General features: G+C 43.8%; 1 protein-coding gene across 3 annotated transcripts in view; it reads right to left on the bottom strand.

Annotated features, from left to right (window-relative positions):
- NRF1 (nuclear respiratory factor 1) overlaps positions 1-27,527 on the bottom strand; it is a 145,396-nt gene that overhangs the window by 10,477 nt on the left and 107,392 nt on the right. For all 3 annotated transcript variants that reach the window (XM_047097458.1, XM_047097459.1, XM_047097460.1), the window contains one exon: positions 23,835-23,959. In XM_047097458.1, the coding sequence (XP_046953414.1) occupies positions 23,835-23,959 (125 nt within the window). The remainder of the gene's footprint in view (positions 1-23,834; positions 23,960-27,527) is intronic.

Genomic DNA, 27,527 nt, shown 5'->3' with positions numbered 1-27,527 from the left:
TTCTGTCTCCCTCTCTCTCTGCCCCTTTCCCGCTTGCACTCTCTCTCTCTCTCTCTCTCTCTCAAATATAAATAAACATTACCAAAAAAAATTTCTTTTAATTTCATAGGTGTAGTAATGGGGGACTCAACTGTTCCGCTCAGCCCAATTCCTTTCAAGACTCAAAATAATCTACCTCTAGTAGTGGGATTTAAGATTAAGGCATGATGGGTGACAGGGGAATACACTTTTGGACAGACATTTGTCTTTGAGCCTCTCAAATCATATTACATGGGTAGCAGCTAATGCTATCTAGTCATAAGTCTGGTCTGGTCTTGTCATCTGTGTGATCATTTGCTCACGTTTAGGGGCTTGGCCCTATTTTCTGCAAAACAAGAGGCCTTGAGGTTTGTAGTGGTCTGTCTCTGATGGGGGAATGAGGGGAGGCTTTGTGGTAGACCATGGGCGCCAACGAGAGTAACTTTAAAGGTTAGGGTCATAGCCTTGCACACTCTGAATTTATCATTCATGAGCTGACCTACTCTATTCCTGACCTCTCCTGAAGTAATGAGTTCCATCACTTACCTACTGTATAATGGAACACACACACATGTGCACGTGTGTATGCGTATGTATGCAATTTATTTACTTAGGGGAATTCATTTACTTTTCTCAACACTAACTCTTTTGGTATTCTGTGATTTGAGGAATACATCTACGTATCACAGCTAAATCTTCTTGAAATATTGTTTGGCAACGGCCATCCCAACTCCCCCCACTCCCCCAAAACACGCATGCACGCACACGCACGCACAAAGGACTTTGATGGCTGTCTATTATGGGAAAAATAACAGCCAAAGAGCTACTAGTTTGAAGGATTACATCAGCCTTTCCCACAAATTACTCTACATTCTCTCTTCATTACAACCATACCTGTCCCCTTAGTGTACCCTAACATCACATGTATTTGCTCAGACAGATCCCTCTACCTAGAATGATCCCCTGCCAGTGTAAGTCCAATTCTTCCACTGATTTCCAAACATTTCATGAAGATACCACAGATAGAATGGCCCGTCAGGTTCTTTCCTTCCTGTGATTTTATTCCCTCCACCATTTGGCACCGGCTCTGTGCCAACCTGTTTCCAAGTAGTTGTTGTTGTTCTCTGTATAATCTGCTGTCTTTAAAATACTGGGCAGCTTCAACACAGTAGATGCTTACTAATTAAATATGACTCCAGATCTCGTTCCTTGTGATTTTCAGGAACTTGGTTACATTCCTATCAGCCTTGGCCTCCGCAGACTGAAGGCCTTGAAGCCTTTCACTCTGTTCCCAAGTGCAGCAGGATTTTCACAACAAGACCCTTAAGGCAGCGTAGCCAAATGCTGTATCGGTAGTTCTCGTGCATTCTGTGTGAGGGTCAAATAAGCTATTTTATTTCCTTTAAAGGCGTGCCAATCAGAAGGACTACATGTGACTCCTGGGTCTGCCATCGAATGGCTTGTGAACCTTGCTTGCTTCAAACGTAAAATGGCAGTTACTAATCTCACAGGGCTGTCGAGGACTAGATGTGCTGACTTCGGTGAAGTCTGGCACGGTGCCTGGCACATAGTAGGTGTACAATGAATGCCAGCTACTTTTTGACGATGACTTCGAATGAGGTGTCTGATGAAGTCTGGTGGCGTCACAGACGTTAGACTAAAGCTCTCAGCAAACAGAAAGGAAAGCAGAGACAGCACAGATCTCCTTTCGGCAGTGATGTGCTCCTGCCAGGAAGCACATCATTTGCCAAAGGCCTTCAAAGATGTAAAGATTAGAGATAAGAGCCATGAAATCAGGGCAGATGGACTGGCGGGCAGCTTCCTTTCCGAAATGCGGCGATGGTAACTGGCACTGGAACGGCACCCTGGCATCTATGACATGGCTGGCGACTCAGCGCATCGGTGAAGAAAAAATCCAGGCTAAACCACTGATCAATAGCAAGAATGTTAAATACACGGTGAGGGACAGTACGATATGATGTCATCACTCTGATAAATGTGTAAAGCCCTCCGGATAATAACAGCATGGGCTCAAGCCTAGCAGAGCACAGGGTTACAGGCCCGGCCACGGTCACCCGGAACCAGACTGCCCTCCCCCCACCCCGCCCCAGCCCGACAAGATAGAGCAGGACAGACGGCCTGGGGAAGAATGGGCCTTTCATTTGCCCTCACAATCTGGGAAACCTCTGGGAATTGTTGTTTGCTGTAACTGAATCTTTCAGCCCAAAGGCCTTCCAAGTTGGTCATGGAAATATCTTTAGTTGGGAGACAAATATTGATGGTTGTCAGGGAGAAACTGAGAACTAAACAAATAAATTTATCAAATCAACACATGTGGTGGAAGAGAAAGGATTCTTAAAACCCAAAGGAAAAATTTACAAAATGCTTTCTGTAGTTTATGGATGTGAAAGCTAGCTACAGGTACCAGGAAAATGCTGGCTTGAATGGGGATCCAGAAGACTGTGACTGGAAAAGCTAGGAATAGATAAGAAATGAAATCATAAATTATATTACCTAAGTAATACTCTGCAGTTTTTATTTTTTTTATTTTTTATAATTTTTTTAATGTTTTTATTTATTTTTGAGACAGAGAGAGACAGAGCATGAGTGGGGAAGGGGCAGAGAGAGAGGGAGACACAGAATCCGAAGCAGGCTCCGGGCTCTGAGCGGTCAGCCCAGAGCCCGATGCGGGGCTCGAACTCACAGACTGTGAGATCATGACCTGAGCTGAAGTCAGACGCTTAACTGACTGAGCCACCTAGGCGCCCCTCTGCAGTTTTTAAAGAGCCATCGAGGGTTATCTCCAGGTGTCTCTAGGGGTGACAGGCAGGAGGGAAGTCCTTTAAAGTCTTATTTGCAGGCTTGAGAAAGAATTTACACCAGGGACTGAAGCCTAAGACAAGCCACTATTATACGAAGAAAAACAGGCGTCGTGTGTACTGGTACAGCGATGGGAGAACGGGAAGGAAAGCAGGGAGAGAAGCTCGTCCAGCAGGCAGGCAGATACAGAAGCTGGGAATGACAAACAAGGACCAGAAAGAAAGAGGACAGTCTCAGGGCAAGAAAAGGAAGGTCATGAAAAGAATGCCAATAGCAAATGAAAAGGAGATCCAGGTAACCTTCCAGACACTGAGACAAGGAGGAAACAGAAAAAGTATTTCTCTCCCAATCATTCTGCTTCTGTTATATTAGCTGCTTCTGGGACATTTAATCTTCCTCTTCCGTGTTTTCTAAGTCCGTGGCTTTTGGGTGCATTTGAGGGATTTATGGATTAAAATATGTATTACACTTGGCGTGCTGAGTATTCTCATGGAGCCAACAGCAGCCTCGCAGTGCCTTGGGGTAACAGGCACCTCTCGGCATACAAGGTTTTCTCCCCTCTTGCTAGACAACGTGAACCCTCTCTTGGAAAAACCACTTTCTGCGATAACCTTCACAGCAGACTCTGTCCTTTGCCTAATTTTTTAGACCACCGAGAAATTTCTCTTGCCCTCATCCCATAAGCCAAATGTTAAAAATAAATTCATTTTTACTTTGCTAGTGAGAGGTACAATTCTACAACTTCTGTTCGAAACTACTGGTGTCCAGGAATATTCATGAAGTCAGGGTGTTGTGCTTCAGAACCACTGTGGTGTATTATCCTGCAGGCTGAGCCCCCAGCGTGGGGCTGAACAAGATGACTTCAAGGCCTGCTGGTCTGACCAACAGGGCTTTAAACTGAAAATGGCAGGAGAGAAAAGTATCCAGCTGAAGTTTGTGGGACACGTATGTGCTTATTAGGAGGACATCTGATCTGACCTTCCAGAGAAGGGAAAGGGATGCTCAGTAATATCCAGAAAAATCACTGGGAAGAAGGAGGACACTCAAGGTCCCCAAAGTCTATATACCAATGGAAGGGTCTGAGCAATACAGTAAGTGTTGATATATATATATATATTTAAAGATTTTAGGTAATATCTACACCCACCATGGGGCTCAAACTTACAACCCCGAGATCAAGAGTCAAATGCTCCACTGACTGAGCCAGCCAGGTGCCCCATGGTACCAAGATGATGGAAACCTCAGGGGAAAGTTATCACACTAAGGCTTTGCCAACAGTCAGGTGTGGAAGTGAATACAAGAGCCAATCAGGAGTTACCTAGAGTTGGGAACGGAGATTTATTTATTTTTCTGTTATTACTTTCAGTGTTTTCATTATGGAGAATTTCAAACAGGTACAAGAGGAGAGAGACTAGCACAAGGAACCCTCCCCCCACCACATTCCAAATGTGCCCACTATCCAGCCCTCGCCTCTGCTAACTGAACACAGAAAGATTGAGGCAAAAAAGCTTCCAAAGATGTTCTACTATTTTTCAATCCCTCACTAAGCACAACCTGTAGAGTACCATTTAGAAAACAAACACTAGAACATTCTAAGAGCATATAAAGAGCAGAATTAAGTTGTCTTTAGGCAGTAAGACACCTGAAGACAGTACACTGGAAAGTAGAAATAAATAGTTACGGGGTTTGATAGTCAAAGGAAGAAATCTATCTCAATAAACTTCATTTTGTTCAACTATTTATCCTGCCTTTCCTATCTGGACTGTATTTAGCATAATCAGATTGCTAATGGGGACAAGTTCTTTATAGAAGAATTCCAGCTTCTGCCAGAAGGCGGAAGGAATGACACTAGAGGAATCCCCAGGTTGCTTTCTCTGCACAAAACTATCAGCGGCTAAGACCACTCGGTGGCCGGAGAACGGAGCGGTCCGCCATCCGTGCCGGGTGCCGTGCTTCTGGTACCTTACACTGAGGCTGCTGCCGTCTTTGCCCAAACATGAGCCCCCTGCGATGCTCGGTCAGCCTCTGCTTGCGATGGGCGGTGGGCCAGACAGAACTTTTAAAAAGCACTTGAGCAAGATGCGCCTCCGGGATGCGGCGGGGAGGAGCGGCCACAGGACACGGTCTCCCCTGTATGCCCCGGTGCCCGGGGTACAAAGCCATCTCTGACAACCTCCCATGGAGGGCTCTACAATTCCTTTGGTAAACATGCCAGCACACGGAGTGCTAACGGTGTGCGTGTTCGTAAAAGCAGATCTTACAGTCGGCTCTTAGTTGAGCCGAAGGGAGGGTCAGCCGTCTCTCCCATAACCTGGAATTTATGATGCGCTTTTCTTGCGGCAGACTTACTTAGACTTACTTTCCTAATTATGTCTTCCTTAAGCTAATATGAAAACTAATTTGTGTTCCTTAAGTACCCAGCAGCTGGGTGGGGGGTGGAGGAGATGGTCCAGGCTTATGCTTGCTTGTTGAAAGAAACTGTCCAAGGATTTAAAATGTGTCACGAGTAATCTGCATGACAGATGATCTGTATGTGGCAACTGAGAGTTGACTATACTTACATTTATAAAACAAATGGGTTACTTCTGTCTCATAGGGCTGCTATGAGGATAAGGAACATCATATTTACATGATTTAAGTTCTCGAGAAAAAGGAGAATATCTAGATTCGAGGTAGTTTTGTTATTTCACATAGGTTTCCTCTCAGGAGTCAAAGCAACCATGCAGGGACTTCTAAGAGGCAGACAAATGAAGGAAGCAAGGTTAAAGACCCTGCTCTTGGTCCCCAGAGTTGCTGAAAACAGAAGGTGCCACTAGCTCAATGGTCCACCCCAGTGTGTTGGCCACGCTTCACGTTGTAGACAAAATGAACAATTCACATACACCCTCTTGGCCCTTGAGCACTCACGTGTGCCCTTGTTAGTCAGAAGCTCTGTTTAATGAGAAAACTCTCCAGGCAAACAGCAGGGCCGTGAAAGGTTTAGGAAGGGGAGACCAGGGAGTAGGTCAGCTGAAAGTGGACCTTCCTAAAATGAAAGTCCTTTCTGATAGGTATAATTCATTACTATTATTTTGGGTGTGTGTGAGGGTGGAGAAAGGACGGGAGATTCTTGCAGGAAAACAATTTTTTAAGGTGAAAAGATAAAGTAACATGGCTGGAAGGAGCCGTTCCAAAAACATCCAGGCAAATTCTCTTCTCCCCCTCCAAATGAGGCTGAAACAGGAACCTCCCAAGGCTTGCTAAAGCAGTCAAGACATTTCAAAAGGTTCAGACTAATCTCTAAAACAGCGCTGTCCACCAGAACTCACTGTAAAGATGGCCATGTTCTGTTTGTGCACTGGCCAACATGGTGGCTAGAGAGCACGTGAAACGTAGCTGGTAGGACTGAGGAATCCATCTTTACTTCGACTCTAATTAAAGTTTCAATAGCCAGAGTGCAGCTCTAAAACCTTTCCAGAGCTTCCAGTGAGCCAACTCCACGTTATAAACACGCTTCGATCGTACACACACCATAGAACATGATAAGAGTTGCCTTTGTTAAATGGAAACTCAATCTGAAACTGGATGCTCTGCGTTCACCTAAAATATATTTTCCTGGCATTTCTCTTATTTAGACTGTAGGGTTTTCTCCTTTGCTGCTCTACCCATCAACTTCTTTTAACACCTCCCACCCCCCCAGGGGCCCTAGGTGAGAAACTTAATCAGCATTTGAGAACAATATAATATAGCTCTACATGACAGTACTACAGGCAGTACGGAAAGCTTGGGCTGGCTAAAATCAGAATTGCTGGACGCCTCTTTCATGCGCCAATCTGATAGCAGGGTTTTTGTAGTCTCACTCAGAGCAATGTCTCAGTTTCCATATTTAGACCCCTTCAATGATTTTCAGATCCAATTGCTAGCTTTACAACGGAAAAGATGTGTTTACCAATTTCACTTCGAAAACCCCTTTTTGGCTCTGAAAATCTCTAAATTGGGGCCTTTCTAATAATGAAGATTTGGTGTAATTATAATGTCACAGGCAATTGTGCTGACAGAGCAAAACCAATATGTCTCCTTGCTAGGCCTTTGCTCTCAGCCTGACCAACAGGAGGAGAAAAGAGGCTTTGTCAGGAGCAGATGTGCAGTGGGAGGCCCCGGGAAAGCAGATCTGCTGAATGGAGCAGGTGCCACTTAGACATTTACTTTACTGACTCCAACCACAACCTCCCCTTCATTTGATATCCTGCTCTTGGCAGGAGGATGGGGAGAGAGCATCATTCAAAAAGAAGCATGTTTATCCTGTTCAGATTACGGCTCTGCCAGGCTGCTGCTGCTGCTGGGTTCTGCACATTTGCTCTTTATTAAGCAAATGGTAGAGCTGGGAAGTGAATCCCTGTATTTATACAGGTAACCTGAGAGCCAGAGGGCCCCAAACCATACTGGCTGCGATGTACAAGCTATCGGAGTTAATAACAGTGCGCTGACATTCCTCCAAAATCCTAATGGAAGCATAAGTAAAAAAGGAAAGTCCAACTTAAAGACTTCATTCTATAGGAATTCTTCCTGTCACAATATTCTGGCTCTTGTGCGAACAGTGATCAATCCCCTTTTAACATGCTTAATTAAAACCTACTTTTTCATCCACATATTAAATAGAAATGACTCCAGTTAAAGTTGTCCAATATGGCTCTGGATTTGGTATGCCAAAAAAAAAAAAAAAAAAAAAAGATTTCCCTTTACAGAATATTACCTGCAATGACAGGCACCAAGATTCTGCTGGAATCATCTAAGACCAGAATCTGCCTTTCGAATACAAAGACTCAGAAAGATGTGGGGACCTAAAGGGAAGGAGAATGAGATAAGGAAACATGTAACTTGGCCCTCATAACACTGGGGATGGGGAGGTGACTGACTGGTCAGTCCACCTGCCAGGTGGCAGGCCCCTTTCTGGGAATCTCTGCCCTGAGGCTCTGGTCGGAGTCCTCTGGTCAGAATACCCCGGCTCACCAAGTTCCCCAAGTGGAGAATACCTGACATAGTCAGACTGAGGGACAGACGAAGGTGTGCCAACCCGGTTGGATAATATGGGCTAATTCCCTCTGGGCCTCGAGGGGCCAACTCTGGAGGCATTCAGCTTTTAATATGGAAAGCGTCTAAGAGCTACATGGGAAGGACGTGGCTCTGGCTCAGATGAATATTAAGAATAGAGAACAACGAGTAGAGGCCTGTCGTTTCATTGTACGCGCGCTTTCTTTCTGCAGTCTTCAAGTAGCAGAGCCTAGGTGAGCAGTTCCTGGTGTAAGAATGATGAATTCCCGAGGCCACCCTAGTGTATAATGGTATAGGGGAGACGGTACATCCCCTCTGGACTTGCGGACTCCGGAAGGAGAAAGATGAATCTAAACATCACACTGGCACTTTCACGAGACAGTTCTGCTCCTTCTGAAGGTATCCATAGGTTAGCATTTTTGTAGGTGGACAAAGGCACCAAGACCCCTGACAACCAGCCCCTCCAGCTGTGGGGGCTGTTTCTGATGAGAGACAGGAAAGACCTGGTAATTCTGGAGAAGTGAACCTCAGTTTTGTTTCCCTAGCACGCCTGAGGGACACAATATGCTTTCATTAGCAACAGGGGCTTTTGAAAGCTGGGATTCTGTGGGAGCACTACCTGCTCCCCCCAAATGGAAGCTCACTGGACCAGACCCTAAGAATGTGTCCTGGAAGAGCTAAGAGTGAACGTTCTCAAGATTAATCTCCTTCCCATTCGGTGTGAGTGCTTAATAATAATAATAATAATAATAATAACAACAACAGCAGCAGCAGCAGCAGCAATAGTAGCAGTGATAGTAGTTAAGTTATTGCATGCTTACAATGCTCCAGGCACTAAAAAGAGTGGGACTAAATATTCCTGGGTCGCCTGGGTGGCTCAGTAGGTTGGGCCTCCGACTTCGGCTCAGGTCATGATCTCACAGTCCATGAGTTCGAGCCCCGCGTCGGCTCTATGCTGGCAGCTCAGAGCCCGGAGCCTGCTTTGGATTCTGTGTCTCCCTCTCTTTCTGCCCCACCCCTGCTTGCACGCTGCCTCTTTCTCTCTCTCAAAAATAAATACACACTAAAAAAGAAAATTCTCTGCTGCCCCTAAAATTAGTGTGATTGACATATCCCCCTGGATGGGGAAGCATGGGGAGTCAGAAAACTTGCCATTTCCTTGTGACAGCTATTCTGGAAGGCATTTTGGATTTTAGGAGGTAACTGTGAAGGGCGTCAGGAAGGAGGACAAACTTCAATGCTAGAAAAGGGCTCGGAAGGAACATATCTGGGGCAGAAAACTGTAAACCCCTCTGGGTATTCTAGAAATGAGAGCCCCAGTATACACCTCTACGTTTCTATTTCAGAAGCAGCCATGTTTTCATTGTGAAATCTGTAATTCATCCAATAGTAATGGCTTCTTTCAGCCTTATGACCCACCAGGCTCTGGATATTTGATCCTTTCTGGGGTCACTATAAATCATTAATGCACCTCGCCTCAAGATGCCTGTAGCCAAGAAGAGAAATCTGCCTCTGGAAGGCATCTGGGTGGAAGTGTGTGAGTGGCCCGAGTTGTGCATAAAGAGACTAGGAAGCGGGTCTAGGTGTCTGCACTTCCTCTTGTCTCAGGTTTTCCTGCGAGGCTCTGTCCTTAGAAAAATAGGCCAGTTCTTCTTGCAACCCTCCTGCCCAGCTGTTCACCCGTTGTGGATTACTTCAGTCACATGGTGATGTTTTTTTTGCGGTTTTGTTTTCTTTTTTAAGCAAAGCCATGCTGTCTATGAGCTGAGAAGGTCACTGGGAGGCAAGGCTCTGGAAGTACTGGTGCTGCCCTTCCCGCGCAGAGGGGCACAGCTTGCCAGAAGGGCAGTCTTTTTTGCTAGAGCCTTTAGATCAGCGCCATCCAATACACTTGACTGCAAAGACGGAAATGTTCGGTATCTGTGCAGTTCATTAGAGTAGCTACCACCTACCTGTGGCTATTTAAATTTAAACGTGACTGGGCGCCTGGGTGGTACAATTGGTGGAACATCTGACTCTTGCTTTTGGCCCAGGTCATGATCCCAGGGTCCCGGGATAGAGCCCAGCATCGGGCTCTGTGCTGAGTGTGGAGCCTGCTTGAGATTTTCTCCCTCTTTCCCTCTGCCGCTCTCCCCCACTCACGCTCTCTCTCAAATAAACAAATAAATAAATATTTTTAAAAATGTGAATAAATTAGAGTAAAAAATCCAGTATCTCAGGCCACACATGGCTGTTGAGCACATGCAATGTGGCTAATGTGACCCAATAACTGAATTTTATTTTACTTAAATTAAAAAAAATTTTTTTTAATGTTTATTTATTTTTGAGAGGGAGAGAGAGGGAGAGGGAGAGGGGGAGAGAGAGAGAGAGAGAGAGAGAGACACAGAATCTGAAGCAGGCTCCAGGCTCTGAGCTGTCAGCACAGAGCCCGATGGGGGGCTCGAACTCACAAGCCAGGAGATCATGACCTGAGCTGAAGTCGGTCACTCAAGGCGCCCCTACATCTTGGGTTTTGATGCCATTTATTTTATTTGCCTCTGCTAAAATTTATCATGACACAAACTTAAAAAAAAAAGTCAATTTATTTAGACAGAGATGTGCATGTCCCTGTGCCTGCAAGAGAGCAGGGGAGGGGCAGAGAGAGAGGGGGAGAGAGAATCCCAAGCAGGCTCCACGCTGTGAGCGCAAAGCCCAACGCAGCGCTCGATCTCATGAACCCTGAGATCATGACCTCAGGGGAGACCAAGAGTCAGATGCTTAACCGACTGAGCCACCCAGACACCCCATGACACTGACTTCTAAAGGGAGTAAAATATACCATACCCACTCCTTAAAACAATCCTGCAAAAGAGTGACCCATACAAAGGAACAGATGAATCGGATGAATGATAAAGACAATGATTTTCACCTGTTTTAGATCTCCTTGACTTCTTTGGTTGCGTGGGTTGACAAGAGGGAGTGAAGAGGAAGGAAGGGGACCCACAGTGGCTGTAGAGGGTACTGCAGAACTGGGTTTGGTTTCCAGTCTCACCATTTAGTTGATCAGTGACAGGTAAGGCCCAGCTTTAGCTGCGTCTGCAAAATAGGGCTCAGAAGCTCTGTTCTACCCACCTTCCTGGGTGAAGGTAGAATAATGCAGACGGTGCTTGTTTAGTCACTGGAAAGGGGGTTATGGTGACAGCAACAGTCATAGTAGTAAAAACAGAAAAGGAAAGGGGCTCCTGAGTGGTTCAGCGAGTTAAGTGTGACTCTTGATTTAGGCTCAGGTCATGATCTCACGATTGGTGACTCTGAGCCTCACATTGGGCTCTGGGCTGACAGAGCAGAGCCTGCTTGGGATTCTCTCTCCCTCTCCCTCTCTCTCTCCCTCTCTCTCTGCCCCTCCCCTGCTTGCTCTCTCAAAATAAATAAAAAATAAACTTAAACAGAAAAGGAAAGAAAGAATAAAGAAAAGAAAATGATGAAGGGCCTAAACAATGATGGTCAATGTTTATAGTCAAAAGTCAAAAGCAGAGCAAAACTGAAAGTTATTTTCCTGGTATGACATCTACCAACATGTTTTCCAGGATGAAAACTATTCATTTTAAGACAAAAGCTGACTGAAAGAGGGAAACACTGTCTGCAAAGAAAGCATGGTGCCCAGAGGACACTGTGCAGCACCTGCTTCCCAGTCGGCCCAGAGCAAGCGGCTCACGTACTCACTCCTCACCCTGTTCTTTCTGAGCCACGGCTCAGAGCTCTCCTCATCTGACTCAGGTTTGGGAGTGTGCTCTACCTTCCCCTCCATTAAAAAAGACCTACAGTTCTGAAGGGATAGGAGCTCTAGGACAGATGAATTTTCATTTGCTTTTTCTGACAGAATAGGTAACACCTCAGCTTGGTCTGAGATCTTCCCTTCACGTGTTCCTGTCAGTGGAGAAGAGAGCCATTTACTCCCCAGGAGGGCCGCCCCCAAACCCACAGCTGCTGTAGGCACTGCTCTGGGGGACTTTCAGGAGGGGAGGCTCATAGCTCATATAAAACTGTTTGTTCAGGGGCACCCGGGTGGCTCAGTCGGTTAAGCGTCCGACTCTTGGTTTTAGCTCAGGTCATGATCTCACGGTATGTGAGGTCGAGCCCCGGATTGGGCTCTGTGCTGACAGCCCAGAGCCTGCTTGGGATTCTCTCTCTCTCCCTCTCTCTCTCTGCCCTTCCCCTGCTTGTACTCACACCTTCTCTCTTTCAAAAAATAAGTAAGTAAACTTAAAAAAAAAATTTAAAACTATTTGCTCAGGGGCTCCCTGCTTTGAGTCCTGGGGGCGATGAGCTTATCATCTGTGGATTAAAGGTACAAATAATATAGTAGCAAAGAATGCAACAGCTCTTTTCAAAGCTGACTATCATGCTTTACGGTGACTGAAAATTTACCTTTACAATAAAACTTGATTTCATTTATTACACTAGAATAGCATATCAGCACCTTTTTGGAGGAGCAACATTGACATATTTCCTAAATTAATTTAATACTGATATCCACTGACTCTTCTGGGAACAAGTCCATATACTGATGTGTCCAGATAATGAGCACACAGAAAAAGGGAGAATGAGAGATGTATTTTACAGTTCATCAAGATGAGGACTGGCGTTTTAGCTCTTTTAAAGAAGAGCTGGAACAGAGGGACATCTACTCAGTAAAAATGGGTGACAGTGGTGGTAGAGAATAAGGAAGAAGTGAAAAAAGTCCCCCTTGATGATGGAGATTGAAATACAATGCAGTCGTGAGATGTGAAGAGAGATTACGCCCTGAGAATGACGAAGGCCACAGCAACTACAGCTGGAAGAGAACGGCAGCCCTGCCTGAGAACAGTGATATGACCAAATCCAGGAGCTGTTAAACAATGTCACCTTCAGTCAAAGTTCCTTCAATTTCCTTTACTCAAGCCTACACAGAAAGAGCTTCTGGTCTCCGATTTCTTTGCAGTGTTTACCTCTGGAACATAAATCCTTCAACGGCATCAGGTAAGCATTTGGATCTGTCCTAAAGACAGGAGGGCACAAGAATACCCTGTATTCTGAAGTATAACTGAACATATTCTGGGGAACGAAGGGGAGATGAAATTATGTGGACAGCTAGTAAGAGTTTTATGCTCACAGTGTACCTATGTGCCAAGCACTATGCTAAGCACTCTATAGAAATCATTCTGTTTAATGCTCACATCAACCTCATAAGCATGGAACTGTCATTAGCCTAATTTTATAGTGAAGGCTTAGGTTAATTTGCTTGCCCAAGATCACAGAGCTTGCTAGTGCAGCTTTTAGAATAAGCTAGGCCTACAGACTCTCCCATCTCCCTTGCCCCTCTTACTCACAGCACTAGACCAAATATCCACAAAGTTCTATGGCCCCAGCCACCACTTTCTATGACAGAGGCTCTTAATCCTTGGGCGGGGGGCTGAGGAAGGGGGGATTCTCTAATTCATTTGCACATCTGACCAAAGTTATGGGTCCCGGAAAACTACAGAAAACGTGTATAGAGACATGGATGGAACTACAGTGTATTACGCTAAGAGAAATAAGTCAGTCCGAGAAAGACAGATTTCATATGATTTCACTCATACGTGGAATTTGAGAAATAACAGATGAACGAACATAGGGGAAGGGAAGGAAAAATAGGATAAAGACAGAGAGGGAGGCAAACCATAAGAGACTCTTAAATACAGAGGACAAACTGGGGGTTGCTGGAGGGCAGGTGGGTGGGGGGATGGGGTAAATGGGTGATGGGCATTGAGGAGGGCACTTCTTGGGATGAGCACTGGGTGTCATATGTAAGAGATGAATCGCTGGGTTCTACTCCTGAAACCAAGACTGTGCTGTCTGTTAACTAACTTGAATTTAAAAAATTTTTTTTTTTTCAACGTTTATTTATTTTTGGGACAGAGAGAGACAGAGCATGAACGGGGGAGGGGCAGAGAGAGAGGGAGACACAGAATCGGAAACAGGCTCCAGGCTCTGAGCCATCAGCCCAGAGCCTGACGCGGGGCTCGAACTCACGGACCGCGAGATCGTGACCTGGCTGAAGTCGGACGTTTAACCGACTGCGCCACCCAGGCGCCCCAACTAACTTGAATTTAAATTAAAATTTTTTTTTTTTCAATGTTTATTTATTTTTGGGACAGAGAGAGACAGAGCATGAACGGGGGAGGGGCAGAGAGAGAGGGAGACACAGAATCGGAAACAGGCTCCAGGCTCCGAGCCATCAGCCCAGAGCCTGACGCGGGGCTCGAACTCACGGACCGCGAGATCGTGACCTGGCTGAAGTCGGACGCTTAACCGACTGCGCCACCCAGGCGCCCCTAAATTAAAAAATAATAAAATACAGATAAAAGAAAAACAAAACTCGTATAGAATTTCTCAGGGTCCAAGACCCCAGGCTGAGGATGCCCTAATGTCCTTCTAATGCACATAAGGGTTGGTTTCCACAGAGAATTAAAGCACACACGTTGCCTCCTGCAGATGCAGCCGCACTTACCTCTTTATAATCAATACAGAACACAACTTTGCAGCATCCTGTCTCACTTGGGAGGCCTTGCGGAATAGGAATGTGGGTTCCAATTTCTCATGCAAGGACCCCACCCAGGAATCCTGCTCTCTTATCTGAACTTCATGTTTCTGTCCTCATATATCTACTCTTTTATCCCTCTTGCTAAAAAGATCATTTTTTTAAAAAAAAGGTATTCCAGGGGCGCCTGGGTGGCGCAGTCGGTTAAGCGTCCGACTTCAGCCAGGTCACGATCTCGCGGTCCGTGAGTTCGAGCCCCGCGTCAGGCTCTGGGCTGATGGCTCAGAGCCTGGAGCCTGTTTCCGATTCTGTGTCTCCCTCTCTCTCTGCCCCTCCCCCGTTCATGCTCTGTCTCTCTCTGTCCCAAAAATAAATAAACGTTGAAAAAAAATTAAAAAAAAAAAAAAAAAAAGGTATTCCAATGAGCATAGCTGAGATCAAACTAAACTAGGGAAACACATTTTTACAAGTTTTTAACCGGGTCAAAGAAAAGTAGCAAGGTGGAAAGGTGAAGAAGACATATTCAGTGTGAAGGAGAAGACAGAATTTTGTTTCTAAAGGAATTCAAAAACTGATTTGGCTTGATTTGGCAGCTGATGTGGGTAGTAAAACGTGCACTTGTTTTACAGTGTAGCAAGACTGAGTGGGGCCTTGTAGTTGTAGGACATTTATGTTGATGAGTCTTAAGGGGGATCCCTGGCTGCAGGACTGTTGCCAGGGCCGGGTCAGAACAAAGAGGGACACGTGGCACCGCGAAGAAATGAGAAGGGCTGCTCTTTCTGTAAGTATAATGTCAATGCCTTGTAATCAGCTTTAATTTTGAAACAGACCTAGCCTTCTAGTCCACTTCTCTCCGTTGAGGGCGTGAGGCAAGTAGGCAGCCGCGAGTCTCAGCCAGGACAGCACAGGCCACAGTGGATGGTCTCTGGGTGTCGGGCAAGGGAGAAAGATGCATTTTCCAAACTGTCTGGTGGAACCCAATCAAGGGCTGGAGGCAGAGCCAAAGGGAAGGCCCAGTGAGGAGCAGGGGAAGCAAACCGGCCACCAGCTGGCTCAGGGCAGAGATGCACATTCCCCCGAGCACTTTCTACCCCCTTGGTCTCTATCTCCCTAGAGGCAGGTGGGAATGTTGCAAGAGTGCTGGCATAAATCGAATGGCTGCAGGAGGGCTTGGACAGAAGCTTCTAAGGGGTGAGGAAACAACTCTTAAGCTGGGTTCACCTCTTTGGGAACATCATGTGCTTCTCCCGCAAACAATGTCCCCTGGTTCTAAACAGCAACCCCTCCTCCCCCCAACTGAATGAAAATAAAACATGTTCACTAATTGCAAGGTGATCTGCTCACTGGAAATACTAAAATTTGATAGCTGACCGCTGAATGGTTCTATAATTTCTGCAACTGGAGAAACGCAGACCTATGGGCTCCCCCGGACTTAGCAAAGCGAGCTCTCACACATGTGGAGGGGAGGACTGCTGGACAGCGGAGCACTTGGCATCAGAAACCACCAGAGCATCCCTATCGCCGGGAACAGGCTGGGGCAGGCGGGCACTGTGGCCAAACCAGACAAAGGCAAGTAGCTTCTACCAGGGATGGGGAGAGAGGCCCGACATTCCCTAAATTATTTGTTCAACACCGGGAGACAGTCATCACGCTGTATTTGTGGAGTCCAGGCAGAAGCTGGCTCACATCACAGGGAGGCAGCATAACTGAGTGGTGTGGAGACAAACTGCCTGAATTCAAATTCCACTTCTGCCACTCTCTCTGTGCACGTGGCCAAGTCACTGAAACTTTCTGTGTCTCAGTTTCCCCATATGTTAAATGGAGACAATAGTGTTTACCTCAGAATAGGGTTATTCTGAGTTTTAAGTAAGTTCATGCATGTGAAACACTTAGCAGAAGACTTGCACATAGCAAGCATTATATAAATGTTTATTAAATAAAGTTAATAAGACAATGGAATTGAGATACAGAATACAAGGTCGATAGTGGGAATGCAGATTCCTAGCTTGGAGTACTCTGTAAGTGGGGTGTGCCCCACCCTCATCTTAGTACAAAAAATGAAATTGAAGAAGTTGGGGTAAAGGAGAGAAATTAAAATTTCAAAGTGCAAGAACTGAGCCTCTATACAACTCTGCATACACAGAATGGACAGCCACAATTTCTTAATCTAGAAAGACACACCTGGTTTGGTCTTAAGAAAATAAGCACGACTACAGAGACAGTGTTTCCTCCAGCAACAATTAGTGTCTCATTCAATTCATTGGGGCAGTATTAAGAGCACTTGCTTCCCACTTCTGGTCCATCTCTGTGATAATGAATACTCCCCACTTCCCCTGCCCTAGGGAAAGATGGGGCAGAAGGAGAGGAGAACACTTAGTTAAATTAAAAGAAAGCTTTAACGCTGTATGTTAACTACACTGGAGTTAAAATTGAGGGGGGAAAAAAGGCTTAATTCTTCTCGATGAACTTTAAAATTACTGTAAAGGTCACTCCCCTCACAAACCTTTTTGGAATTCTGATTGAATTTTTTTCAAATTTGGAGACAGGACTTTCACTGACAGCTAATAATAACAGCACGATAATAAAATACTACAGTAGAAAGAACAAAATAAATAGATGGATGGAAATAGAAGATTCCCCATACAGTCAATTTAAGAATTCTGCATATGGGGGCGCCTGGGTGGCTCAGTCAGTTAAGCATCTGACTCTTGATTTCGGCTCAGGTCATGATGTCACAGTTCGTGGGATCGAGCCCCATGTTGGGTTCTGCGCTGAGCATGGAGCCTGCTTGGGATTCTCTCTCTCTCTCTCTCTCTCTCTCTCTCTCTCTGTCCCTCCCCTGACTTGCTCTCTCAAAATAAATAAATAAACATTAAAAAAAAAGAATTCTGCATATGGATACCAATAGCATTTTTCATAGAACTAGGACAAATAATCCTACAATTTGTATGGAACCACAAAAGACTCCAAATAGCTAAAAAAAAATTTTAAAAGAGAAAAACAAAGCTGGAGGTATCACAATTCCAGATTTCAAGTTATACTACAAAGCTATAACAATCAAAATGGTATGGTACTGGCATAAAAATAGACACACAGATCAATGAAATAGGATAGAAAGCCCAGAAACAAACCCACAATTATATGGTCAGTTAATCTTCGACTAAAGAGATAAGAATATAAAGACAGTCTCTTCAACAAATGGTGTTGGGAAAACTGGAGACAGCTACATGCAAAAAAATGAAACTGGACCACTTTCTTTCACCATACACAAAAATAAATTCAAAATGGATTAAACACCTTCATGTGAGACCTTAACGATAAAAATTATAGAAACAAGGACAGGCAGGAATATCTCTGACATTGGTCGTAGCAGTATTTTTCTTTTTTTTTTAATAAAAAAAAAATTTTTATGGCACAAAAACAGACACTCAGATCAATGGAACAGAATAGAGAACCCAGGGGCGCCTGGGTGGCGCAGTCGGTTAAGCGTCTGACTTCAGCCAGGTCACGATCTCGCGGTCCGTGAGTTCGAGCCCCGCGTCGGGCTCTGGGCTGATGGCTCAGAGCCTGGAGCCTGTTTCCGATTCTGTGTCTCCCTCTCTCTCTGCCCCTCCCCCGTTCATGCTCTGTCTCTCTCTGTCCCCAAAAAATAAATAAACGTTGGAGATTGCTCCTTCCTTAAAAAAAAAAAAAAAAAAAGAATAGAGAACCCAGAAATGGACCCACAAACGTATGGCCAACTAATCTTTGACAAAGCAGGAAAGAATATAGAATGGAATAAAGACAGTCTCTTCAGCAAATGGTGCTGGGAAAACTGGACAGCGACATGCAGAAAAATGAACCTGGGCCACTTTCTTCTACCATACACAAAAATAAACTCAAAATGGATGAAAGACTTAAATGTAAGACAGGACGCCATCAAAATCCTTGAGGAGAAAGCAGGCAAAAACCTCTTTGACCTTGGCCGCAGCAACTTTTTACTCAACGCATCTCCGGAGGCAAGGGAAACAAAAGCAAAAATGAACTATTGCGGCCTCATCAAAATAAAAAGCTTCTGAACGGTGAAGGAAACAATCAGCAAAATTAAAAGGCAGCTGACGGTATGGGAGAAGATATTTGCAAATGACATATCAGATAAAGGGTTAGTATCCAAAATCTATAAAGAACTTACCAAACTCAACACTCCCAAAATAAATAATCCAGTGAAGAAATGGGCAAAAGACATGAATAAAAAAATTTTTTTAACGTTTATTTTTAAGAGAGGGACAGAGTGTGAGTGGGAGAGGGAGAGAGAGAGGGGAAGACACAGAATCCGAAGCAGGCTCCGGGCTTGAACTGTCAGCATAGAGTCTGACATGGGGCTCAAACCCACAAACCGTGAGGCCATGACCCGAACCAAAGTCAGATGCTCACCCAACTGAGCTACCCAGGTGCCCCATATGTGGCGGTATTTTTCTAGATATGTCTCCTGAGGCAAGGGGAATAAAAGCAAAATAAACTACTGGCACTACATCATAATACAAAGCTTCTGCACAGCAAATGAAACAAAACTAAAAGACAATCTGCTAAACAGGAAGATATAAAAGTATGTAAAATATGCTTAACATCACTCATCATCCGGGAAATGCAAATCAAAACTCTAACGAGGTACTACTTCACACCTGTCAGAATGGCTAAAATTAAAAGCATAAGAAACAGTAAGTGTTGACAAGGATGTGGACAAAAAGGAACCCTCTTGCTGCTGGTGGGAATGCAAACTGGTGCAGCCACGGTGGAAAACAGTACGGAGGTTCCTCAAAAAGTTAAAAATAGAGATACTCTATGATCCAGTAATTGCATTACTGGGTATTTATCCAAAGAATACAAAAGCACTGATTCGAAAGGATATTTGCACCCCCATGTCTGGTTATTATTTATAATAATATATGGAAGCAGCCTAAGTATCCATCAATACATGAATGGATACAGAAGATATGGTATATACACAACGGAATAATGTTCAGCCATAAAAAAGAATGAAATCTTGGGCCATCTGGGTGGCTCAATCTGTTAAGCGTCCGATTCTTGGTTTGGCTCAGATTGTCATATCACGGTTCAGTTTGTGAGATGGAGCCCCAGGTCAGGCTCTGTGCTGACAGTGCAGAGCTTGCTTGGGATTCTCTCTCTTTCACTGCTCCTCCCCCACATGTGCGCATGCTCACTCTCTCTCAAAATAAATAAATAAAACATTAAACAAAGAATGGAATCTTGCCATTTGCAACAACATGGATGGGTATAGAGAGTGTAATACTAAGTGAAATAAGTCAGAAAGACAAATACCTTATGATTTCACTTATATGTGGGATTTAATAAACAAAAGAAATAAATAAAGGAGAGACAAACGAAGAAGCCGCCCCCCCCCCCTTTTTTTTAAAGATTCTCTTAGCTATAGAGAACAAACTGGTGGTTACCAGAGGGGAGGTGGGTCAGAGGATGGGTGAAGCAGGTAAGGGGATTACGAGTACACTTATCGTGATGAGCACTGAGTAATGTACAGAACCGTCGAATCACTCTATTGTCCACCTGAAACTAATATAACACTGTATGTTAACTACACTGGAATGAAAATAAACTAAAAAAAACATTCTGCATGATAAAAATGGCGTTTCAAATCAGTTTAGAAAGGATGGATTTCAACCTTTTATGGAATAAATGGTGCTGGAATAGATTATATAGGGGAAAAAAATCAATTCAGATCCCTACCTAATGCCACATTCAAAATAAATTCCAGATATTTCAGAGTATTTAAAATAAAAAAATGAGACCATAGAAGAACTTCCATATAGATAAATATCTATATCTGATTTGGGGCCTATGCAAATGTAAAGGCAAAAGAGAAATAATTAAGGAAATAAAAATGAAAGTAACAGAAATAAAATAAAAATAAACTGAAAAAAAAACCCCACCTATTTGCAACGTATACAATTAAAGGGGTTATACCTTTAATATAGGATACTTTCTCAGCAGCTCTGGTGAGAGTCTTAATGGGACAATAGTTGAAACAGATGATCCCCATTACCTTTATTGATTAACTATGAACTGTCTGCTTAGTTCCCCCGCCCCCATCTAGCTTTGAGGAATAGAAGGCGGCTGCATGAATATGCAATAAGATCTCAGACATAACAGCACCTCAGAAGAGGTGCCCAGGTGCCAATATAATTCCTATTTTTAATTATTTTTGCTGAAATAGGAAGGCAGAAAAAAGATGTGGGAGATCTGGTTCCCTGAAGATTGCTATCCATGGGTGGAAGGTCAGGTGAGAGGTGGTTATCACTCAAAGAGCTCCTCAATCCCTGTGTGGGCCTGCCTTTAGAGATTGTACAACCTTTTATATTAAGATGTGGGGGGCAGGGGGAGGGCCAAGGAACCACTGTGAGAAAAAGAAAGGAAAAGAAAAGAGGTAAAGGAAGGCGCTCACGGAGAGGCCTTTTCCAGTCTTAGGCAATTCTATCTGCACTTCAATGAAAAGAAAGCCGCCTGTGAAAAGCTTTACTTTGAACTAAACCATGAGATTCCATGAGACCAAAAACTCATTTAGTGCTATAGAAAAAGGAGGAGCATAAAATAAAGTAATACTAGTGCTTGAGTAGTCAGTCCCCTTAGTGTTGGGGCAGGGTAGAGTCCAGAAAAAAGGAGATGTCTACAGGGTGCAAGGTCTCTGTCCAATCTGCCTTGGTGACCCAGAAATTAAACTTCTGCCATGCATGCATGGGTTATCTCTAACTCGCACACCACCGTCCTACAGGACACTGCTTCATATCCTTGTGCTGCCTGGCCATCTCTCACCAGTTACTGTACTCTATCAAGCTCCACACCCAATGGTTCTCCATCTCAGAAGACACAAATCCTCCTCTGCTTCAGGCACAAACAATATCCAGATTGCTCTTAGAAGAGCTGTCTGCTATGGTTTTATTTAAAACATACTGTGGAATCTGGGATGTATTTCTTTTTCCCTGGTAGTGGTGTTTCCAAATAGCACACTGTTCTGCTACCATCTGGTTCTTCCTGATAATAAACTCTTCCTGATAATCAGCTTGGTCTATCGGCTGACCCCATAAGGTTGCCATCACAGAAGTGACAAACTCTGGCAAGACAACACGGTCTGAAAGAACGATGAAAAGAGAATCCCTAAAAGACTACCCAGAAACCAAATTGGCTAGTTACATGGGAAAAATTTGGTTCTAGTCCCACAGCAAATCCTACAGCACTCTGGGTGAAATGTCAGAAGACAGAAGGAGCGTCAGAATTATTTGAATCATATCCAATATTAGAGTCATTTTCTGGATTCCCAAGGAAGAGATGAAATGATCGGCCTTTGCCTAAAATTGCTGGAGTAAGGCGCAACTCAATGGCCTGATTTGACACAGAAAAGCTGTGCCGAGAAAGTGCTAATTCCAACTCTCAAGTCTTAGTTCAGCACATGTCAGTGGTCACAAACTGGGGATGGTATTCTTTGGGAACCACTGGCTTTTAGGATGTAGACCAGAATTTTCTCTTATCGCAAACACACAGCCAAAGACATGAAATCAACCCAACGGAGTCACACAACCCTAAGGTTACGGAAAAGAGGCAGCTTCTAGGAATCAATAGTGGGTGTGGCTCAGCTTTCCCCCCACACTGCCGAATGGATCTATTTGGCCCGAGACCCACAGGGTCCAAATACTTACATGTAAATTCATCTGAAAAGGTGAGGCTGAGAAGGAGCCAGAACGATAAAGCTGTCTGTTCTCCTTGCCCAGACAGGTCAAGACCATTAGAAAGGATAACAGTCTCCTATCAAATGCAGGCAGAGAAGGATCTGTAGTAGTTCCATTGTAAATAACAGCAATTTGCACTTCAGAAGAATGTCACATAGCCAGATGTCCTATCTGTTCAAGGTAGATTAGGACTGAGATGAGGAACAGTGTAAGGTAAGGAAGTAGGGGTAGGACTCTAGCTAAAGAGGGAGGTTTTCCTTACTTCTTCCTGTGGTCCATTTCATCCTGAACATACACGGCTGGAAGATGCCCTTTATCCTGCAGTGTTCTGGCTAAGATCAAGCCTATCCCTGTTAGGGTTAGTTCATGGAAGCCCTAGCCCTACAGAAAAAGCAGACTATAATTGTAGTTATTTTTTTGTTTTTGTTTTTGTTTTTTTTTTTTTTAGGAAAATGATTCTCAGAAGCCACAGTGGCTCTTTACATTTCTTGTGTTAATTCTTCTTTGGGTGACAGACACAAACACATTCCTCTTCCCACTTCCAAAGGAGGACACAACTTGGGGTCTTTCTTCAAAGACTTTTCCAACTAACTCTATTCACTGATGAGGGACCTATCCTTTAAAAAGTTCCAGGCACTTTTCTTTCAGCTACTAATGTCAGTAAGGAACTTTCTGCCTAAATAAAAGTATGTTATTATTTATCCTCTTTTTAAGACAAAAGAAATCTCCAAAAACCATGGAGTACTTAGTTTGTTCTACTTAACCTAGTAGAGTAGTAGTAGTACCAGCAGTGTATGTGTGTATGTATATGCATATGTACATATGTATATATACATATATATACATATACACACACACACACACACACACACACACATAGATACATATATACACGTTTCATTTTAAAAATTCAATAAATAATCAGCCAAATGGGGCTGGTCCTCCGTTTTGACCCAGACTTCTGAGGCACTTCCCAGGGCAGCCCAAGTCTTGGTAACTGACTTCTGGAGCCTGCCGAAGTGGATCCAAAGAGCTGGGCTGGAGCTGTAAATTTGTGCCACCATATTTCTATGAACTTTATCCCTTTTGTTTATTCAGGAAGTCACCAATATCTAGGTAGTCAAAGAGCTGGGAAAGAAGGGAAGGGTGGGCGTGTGTAACTGGCTAAATCCAGAGGTCCTTGGTGAGGACACATTTAACAGGATGCAGACTCAGAGCACCAACCAGAAAAGTGCCCTCGTCACAGCTTGCTGGCTGATCTGTGTGAGATGGTGGTGCCTTTCTCAAGATGGAACGTTCTACCCTACCACAACGCACCCGCCCATGGGAGGACCTCTGCTATAGCAGAGGACATTGATCTACCCCATGGGAGAGTAAAGGACAAAATGTGGCCCGTGGCAAATTTTAAAGTGCCTCTTGGTAAGTCCTGTCACAGCAAAACAGTTTTCAAATGAGCATTTCAGTTAGATATGCGTTATCATGGATTTTTTTTTCCTTCAGAAAACCCCAAGTCTCCTCCTAGTGAAAGGAATCAGAGGCTCCTAGAATTTTCCTAGGCATCAATTGCCTATCAATAAAGAAAAACTCAAATCAAAGCTCAACCTCTTTCTGAAGGGTCTGCTGTCAGTCATGTCATGAAGGTTTAAATGGAAACGGGGAAGACATTCAATAAAATATTTATGCTCTCTTACCATTAGCATCTTGGACTCCAGTAAGTGCTCCGACAGCTGCTGCGGTTTCCCCAGACAAGACGATCTGTCCCCCTCCTTGCAAGGTAGCCTCGGCCAGTGTGGCGACAGCATGGGCGGCGGCTTCGCTGTGGGCACAGGAACAGGAGAGGGGGACGTGTAAGTTGGATAAAGGTACAGCACTGCAGCAAGACAACCCATCCTTCCAACCCTTCCTTGGATCTCTCTACTGACTCCATGGGTATGAGCCTACCAGCGAAAACTGGAGTCCACTGCTGCTGGGGAGAGCCAGGGGAATTTTTAAATGGTAACAGTAAGTAGCTAGAGAAACCCCAAGTCTTACAGATTTAAAGAGCTAATGTGAGATTTTCTTTAAATCTAGGAAACGGGTGTTTGAGGACAGAAGGCACTCACTGCCAGTGGAAGGTATGATCCACATTGACAGCGCGAAAGCCTGTCTGGTTGGTAATTACAAGGTTTTCTTGTTTTCTTTTCTCTTTATGGCAACACTAGGCAGATTACCTAAAACTGCCCTTTTGGGGACATTCACTTTCGAATGTCCCCTCTCTGTAAAGAGAGCTTTCATACTATTCTTCCTTTCTGATCTTGTCTCCAATGAACTTTTGCCTGCTGCTCAAAAAAACCCAAACAGACAAAACAAAAACTACCCTTTTGTAGCCGAGGATGACAGTACGAGGAGTCAACAACGTGGACCGGCTATTCAATTAATATTAAATAGTAACAATGTGGTTTATATGCGAGACTTCAAGTACAAAGTAATGGCTAACACCGTAACATCCTGCGAAGTCTAGGTTTTCTCTTTGCCTCACTATACATGTGGGCAGTGCTAAATTAAGGCTTGAAATTTTAAATGATCACCATAAGCCCAAACTCCCAGCCTCTAGAAACACAAAGAAACAATAAAATCTCCCTTCCTTGCAAACACTTTGCAGAATAGAAAGGTATTAACCATCTGTTTATAGTGAGCACTATTCTGGCAGTCTGTATCCTATTTTCCTTTCTTCTTGTGATATGCTGGTCCCAAATGCACAAATACCCATTTTTATTGATTCTATGATACCACAAACTAAAAATGCACCATTATTTTCTGTGCCAGCAAGCAAGGAAAAAAAAAAAAAAAAGCCTGACAATTGTAGTACTGTGGTTTACCATTCAAATTTCAGAGATGTTAAAATGTGAAAGAAGCAGAAATTCAGCACCTCTCCTGGGAAAGTGTCAGCTCCCACTCTGCACGATTCCTGAAGGAGTATCAAACGTGGGCTCAGAGTGGAGGAGGTGGTGTCATTTAGTTTAGCAGGGGGGGCAAAGCCCTGGATTTGACACCAAATAAGCCAGATGAATAAGCTTTGCTCTGAGTTGCAGACTTTGCCTAACTCTGGCAGGCACACTTCGTGGTCACAAGCTGTAGGCGGGGTTGGGTGAGGGACTGTGGACTGGTTAGGGGAGACGTGTCCTGACTATGGGCAAAGCAACATGCACCACACTCAGTAGTGTCACTTTCATTTAAGAAAGCCAGCAGACAAGTAAAGCAACTGACACTCTCATTTCCCTGGGGGAATAGAAGGATTCTAGGAAGCAGTAAAAGAAACCCAATGGGTAGAAAAGTCTCATTAAATAGAATATTCCCACTCTCTTCCTAACTTGACTTAATTTTTATGTCTGTGTTCAAGCTATCTTTTTCTGATAATAAAATACATGCGGAAGGCTTGTAAAAATTTCATTAAGTATAAAAGAAACTTTAAAAATATCACAGACATAAGTTATTTCCTTCTAATCTTAAATACAGCTTTAAACAGCTAATAATGAGGATTACACTTACTGCTACAGTTTTATAGCCTGCTTTTTTCACCTAACATTGTTTCCCCATGTAAACATTCCGACCTTTATTCAAAATAATAAATAAATTAAAATTGCTGATCCCCCTGCTTTTTTTCCTAGTCATTTATCTGTGGCAACTTTTAATTTCCAGGCTTCCTTTGACTTAGTTCAAGGTTATAGTTATATATTTCAAATTTATTTGCTTCCTTCATAAATATTATATATACTTATAATTGTGAATATTTATATTATATATTTATTACATATTTTATATATTTATGAATAATGTAAATATATATATATATATTTTTAAAGTAATCTCTACACCCACTGTGGGGCTCGAACTCACAACCCCAAGGTCAAGAGTCCCATGCTCCCCTGAGTCAGCCAGGCGCCCCCATTCATAAACATTTGGGGACTAACTGAGCCTGAGCAAAAAGCTCACCAGTCATGGAGTGCACGTGCAGTCCGTAAAAATTAAGATCACCCTCCACTCAGAGGCACACTTCTTGGTGATGTGATGTCCAAAGCCAGTCATTCCATGGTATCTATAACATGAATTTAGAACTAAAGGGGACCTTTGATCTGGAATTCCTACCAAGGCTATTCTTTACACTTCACATGGTAGACTTTAATTTCAAAGTCCTTCAAGAGTTTTTATTAAACATAGTAAAATGAGTGATGATTCAGTGTCTACATCCTTAATCTTTAATATTTTTCTAAGAAACTTATGTCAAATAACACTACCAGCCAAGTTTACAGTACCCAGGTGTCATTGATTAATGACAAAAATATTTCATACTCTGGCCTGAGACTTCCTAGAAAGCTGAAGATTCTGTTCTTTCCGAAAAGCTGCAGCAGTGTGGTATTTGCAAGAAGGAAGCTGTATATAAAAACTGCTTATGTGGAAATACTGTCTTTGTTTACACGTTACCTCGGTGACTGTTCATTCCCCAGTTTTTATCATAATGTGTATAATTTTATTTCTGTGACCATCCAAGGTGACGTCCTGCCAGTCTTGGAACTCCTGGACACGTGTTTGAGGTCATTTTTTCTTTTTCTTTCTTTCTTTTCTTTTTTAAATTTTTTACATTTATTTATTTTTTGAGAGACACAGACAGACAGAGCACAAGTTGGGGAGGGGCAGAGAGAGGAGACACAGAATCTGAAGCAGGCTCTGAGCTGTCAGCACCGAGCCTGACGCGGGGCTCGAACTCACGAACCACGAGATCATGACCTGAGCTGAAGTCGGACGCTTAACTGACTGAGCCACCCAGGTGCCCCGAGGTCATTTTCTTTAACAACTTTCTAAAATATGTTTGGTAGAAGAAAGGCTGTGAACAAGCACAACCCTAGTGCAACCTGGGAGCAGCAGTCCAAGGGGGATGACAGGCCCGTAGGCCAGCGAGGTCAGTTATTTCATCGGCTGCCAGAGGCCAGAGGCAAAGCAGCGAGGGAGGGATCTTTTCCATGGGGGCATAAAGACAACTGTGACTTCTGTGGTCAGCAGGCCTTCATTTCCAAATCTACTTTAAAACCGCTGACACGAGATTTCATGGAGAGAGGGCAAACTTACTGCTAGAAAAAGATGACCTTTAACTTCTAAGATGAAGAGGGATGAAAAGGGCTTTAAGCTACTGCTTCACAAGTTTTTGACAAATATGTCTAATTTTAAGTCAATAGTACTTTCATTTAAAAAAAACAGTAAATTTTTCCTCAAAAATATGATTCACTTTTTTTTTTGAACCCAGTGTCTTCACAGCAAAAGAAAAGCAACTCTAAGTTCCGGAACAAGAGGACTCAATGCGAGCCTTTGCTTTCCCATAGTGCCGAGTCACAGGAGACGGTAAAAATTGT

Source organism: Lynx rufus, unplaced genomic scaffold (genome assembly GCF_022079265.1).
Source record: "Lynx rufus isolate CCGP_SWC_20201006 ecotype Redwood Valley unplaced genomic scaffold, mLynRuf1.p SCAF_4, whole genome shotgun sequence".
NCBI classification, from domain to species: domain Eukaryota; kingdom Metazoa; phylum Chordata; class Mammalia; order Carnivora; family Felidae; genus Lynx; species Lynx rufus.
This window is presented reverse-complemented; position numbering and strand designations above follow the sequence as displayed.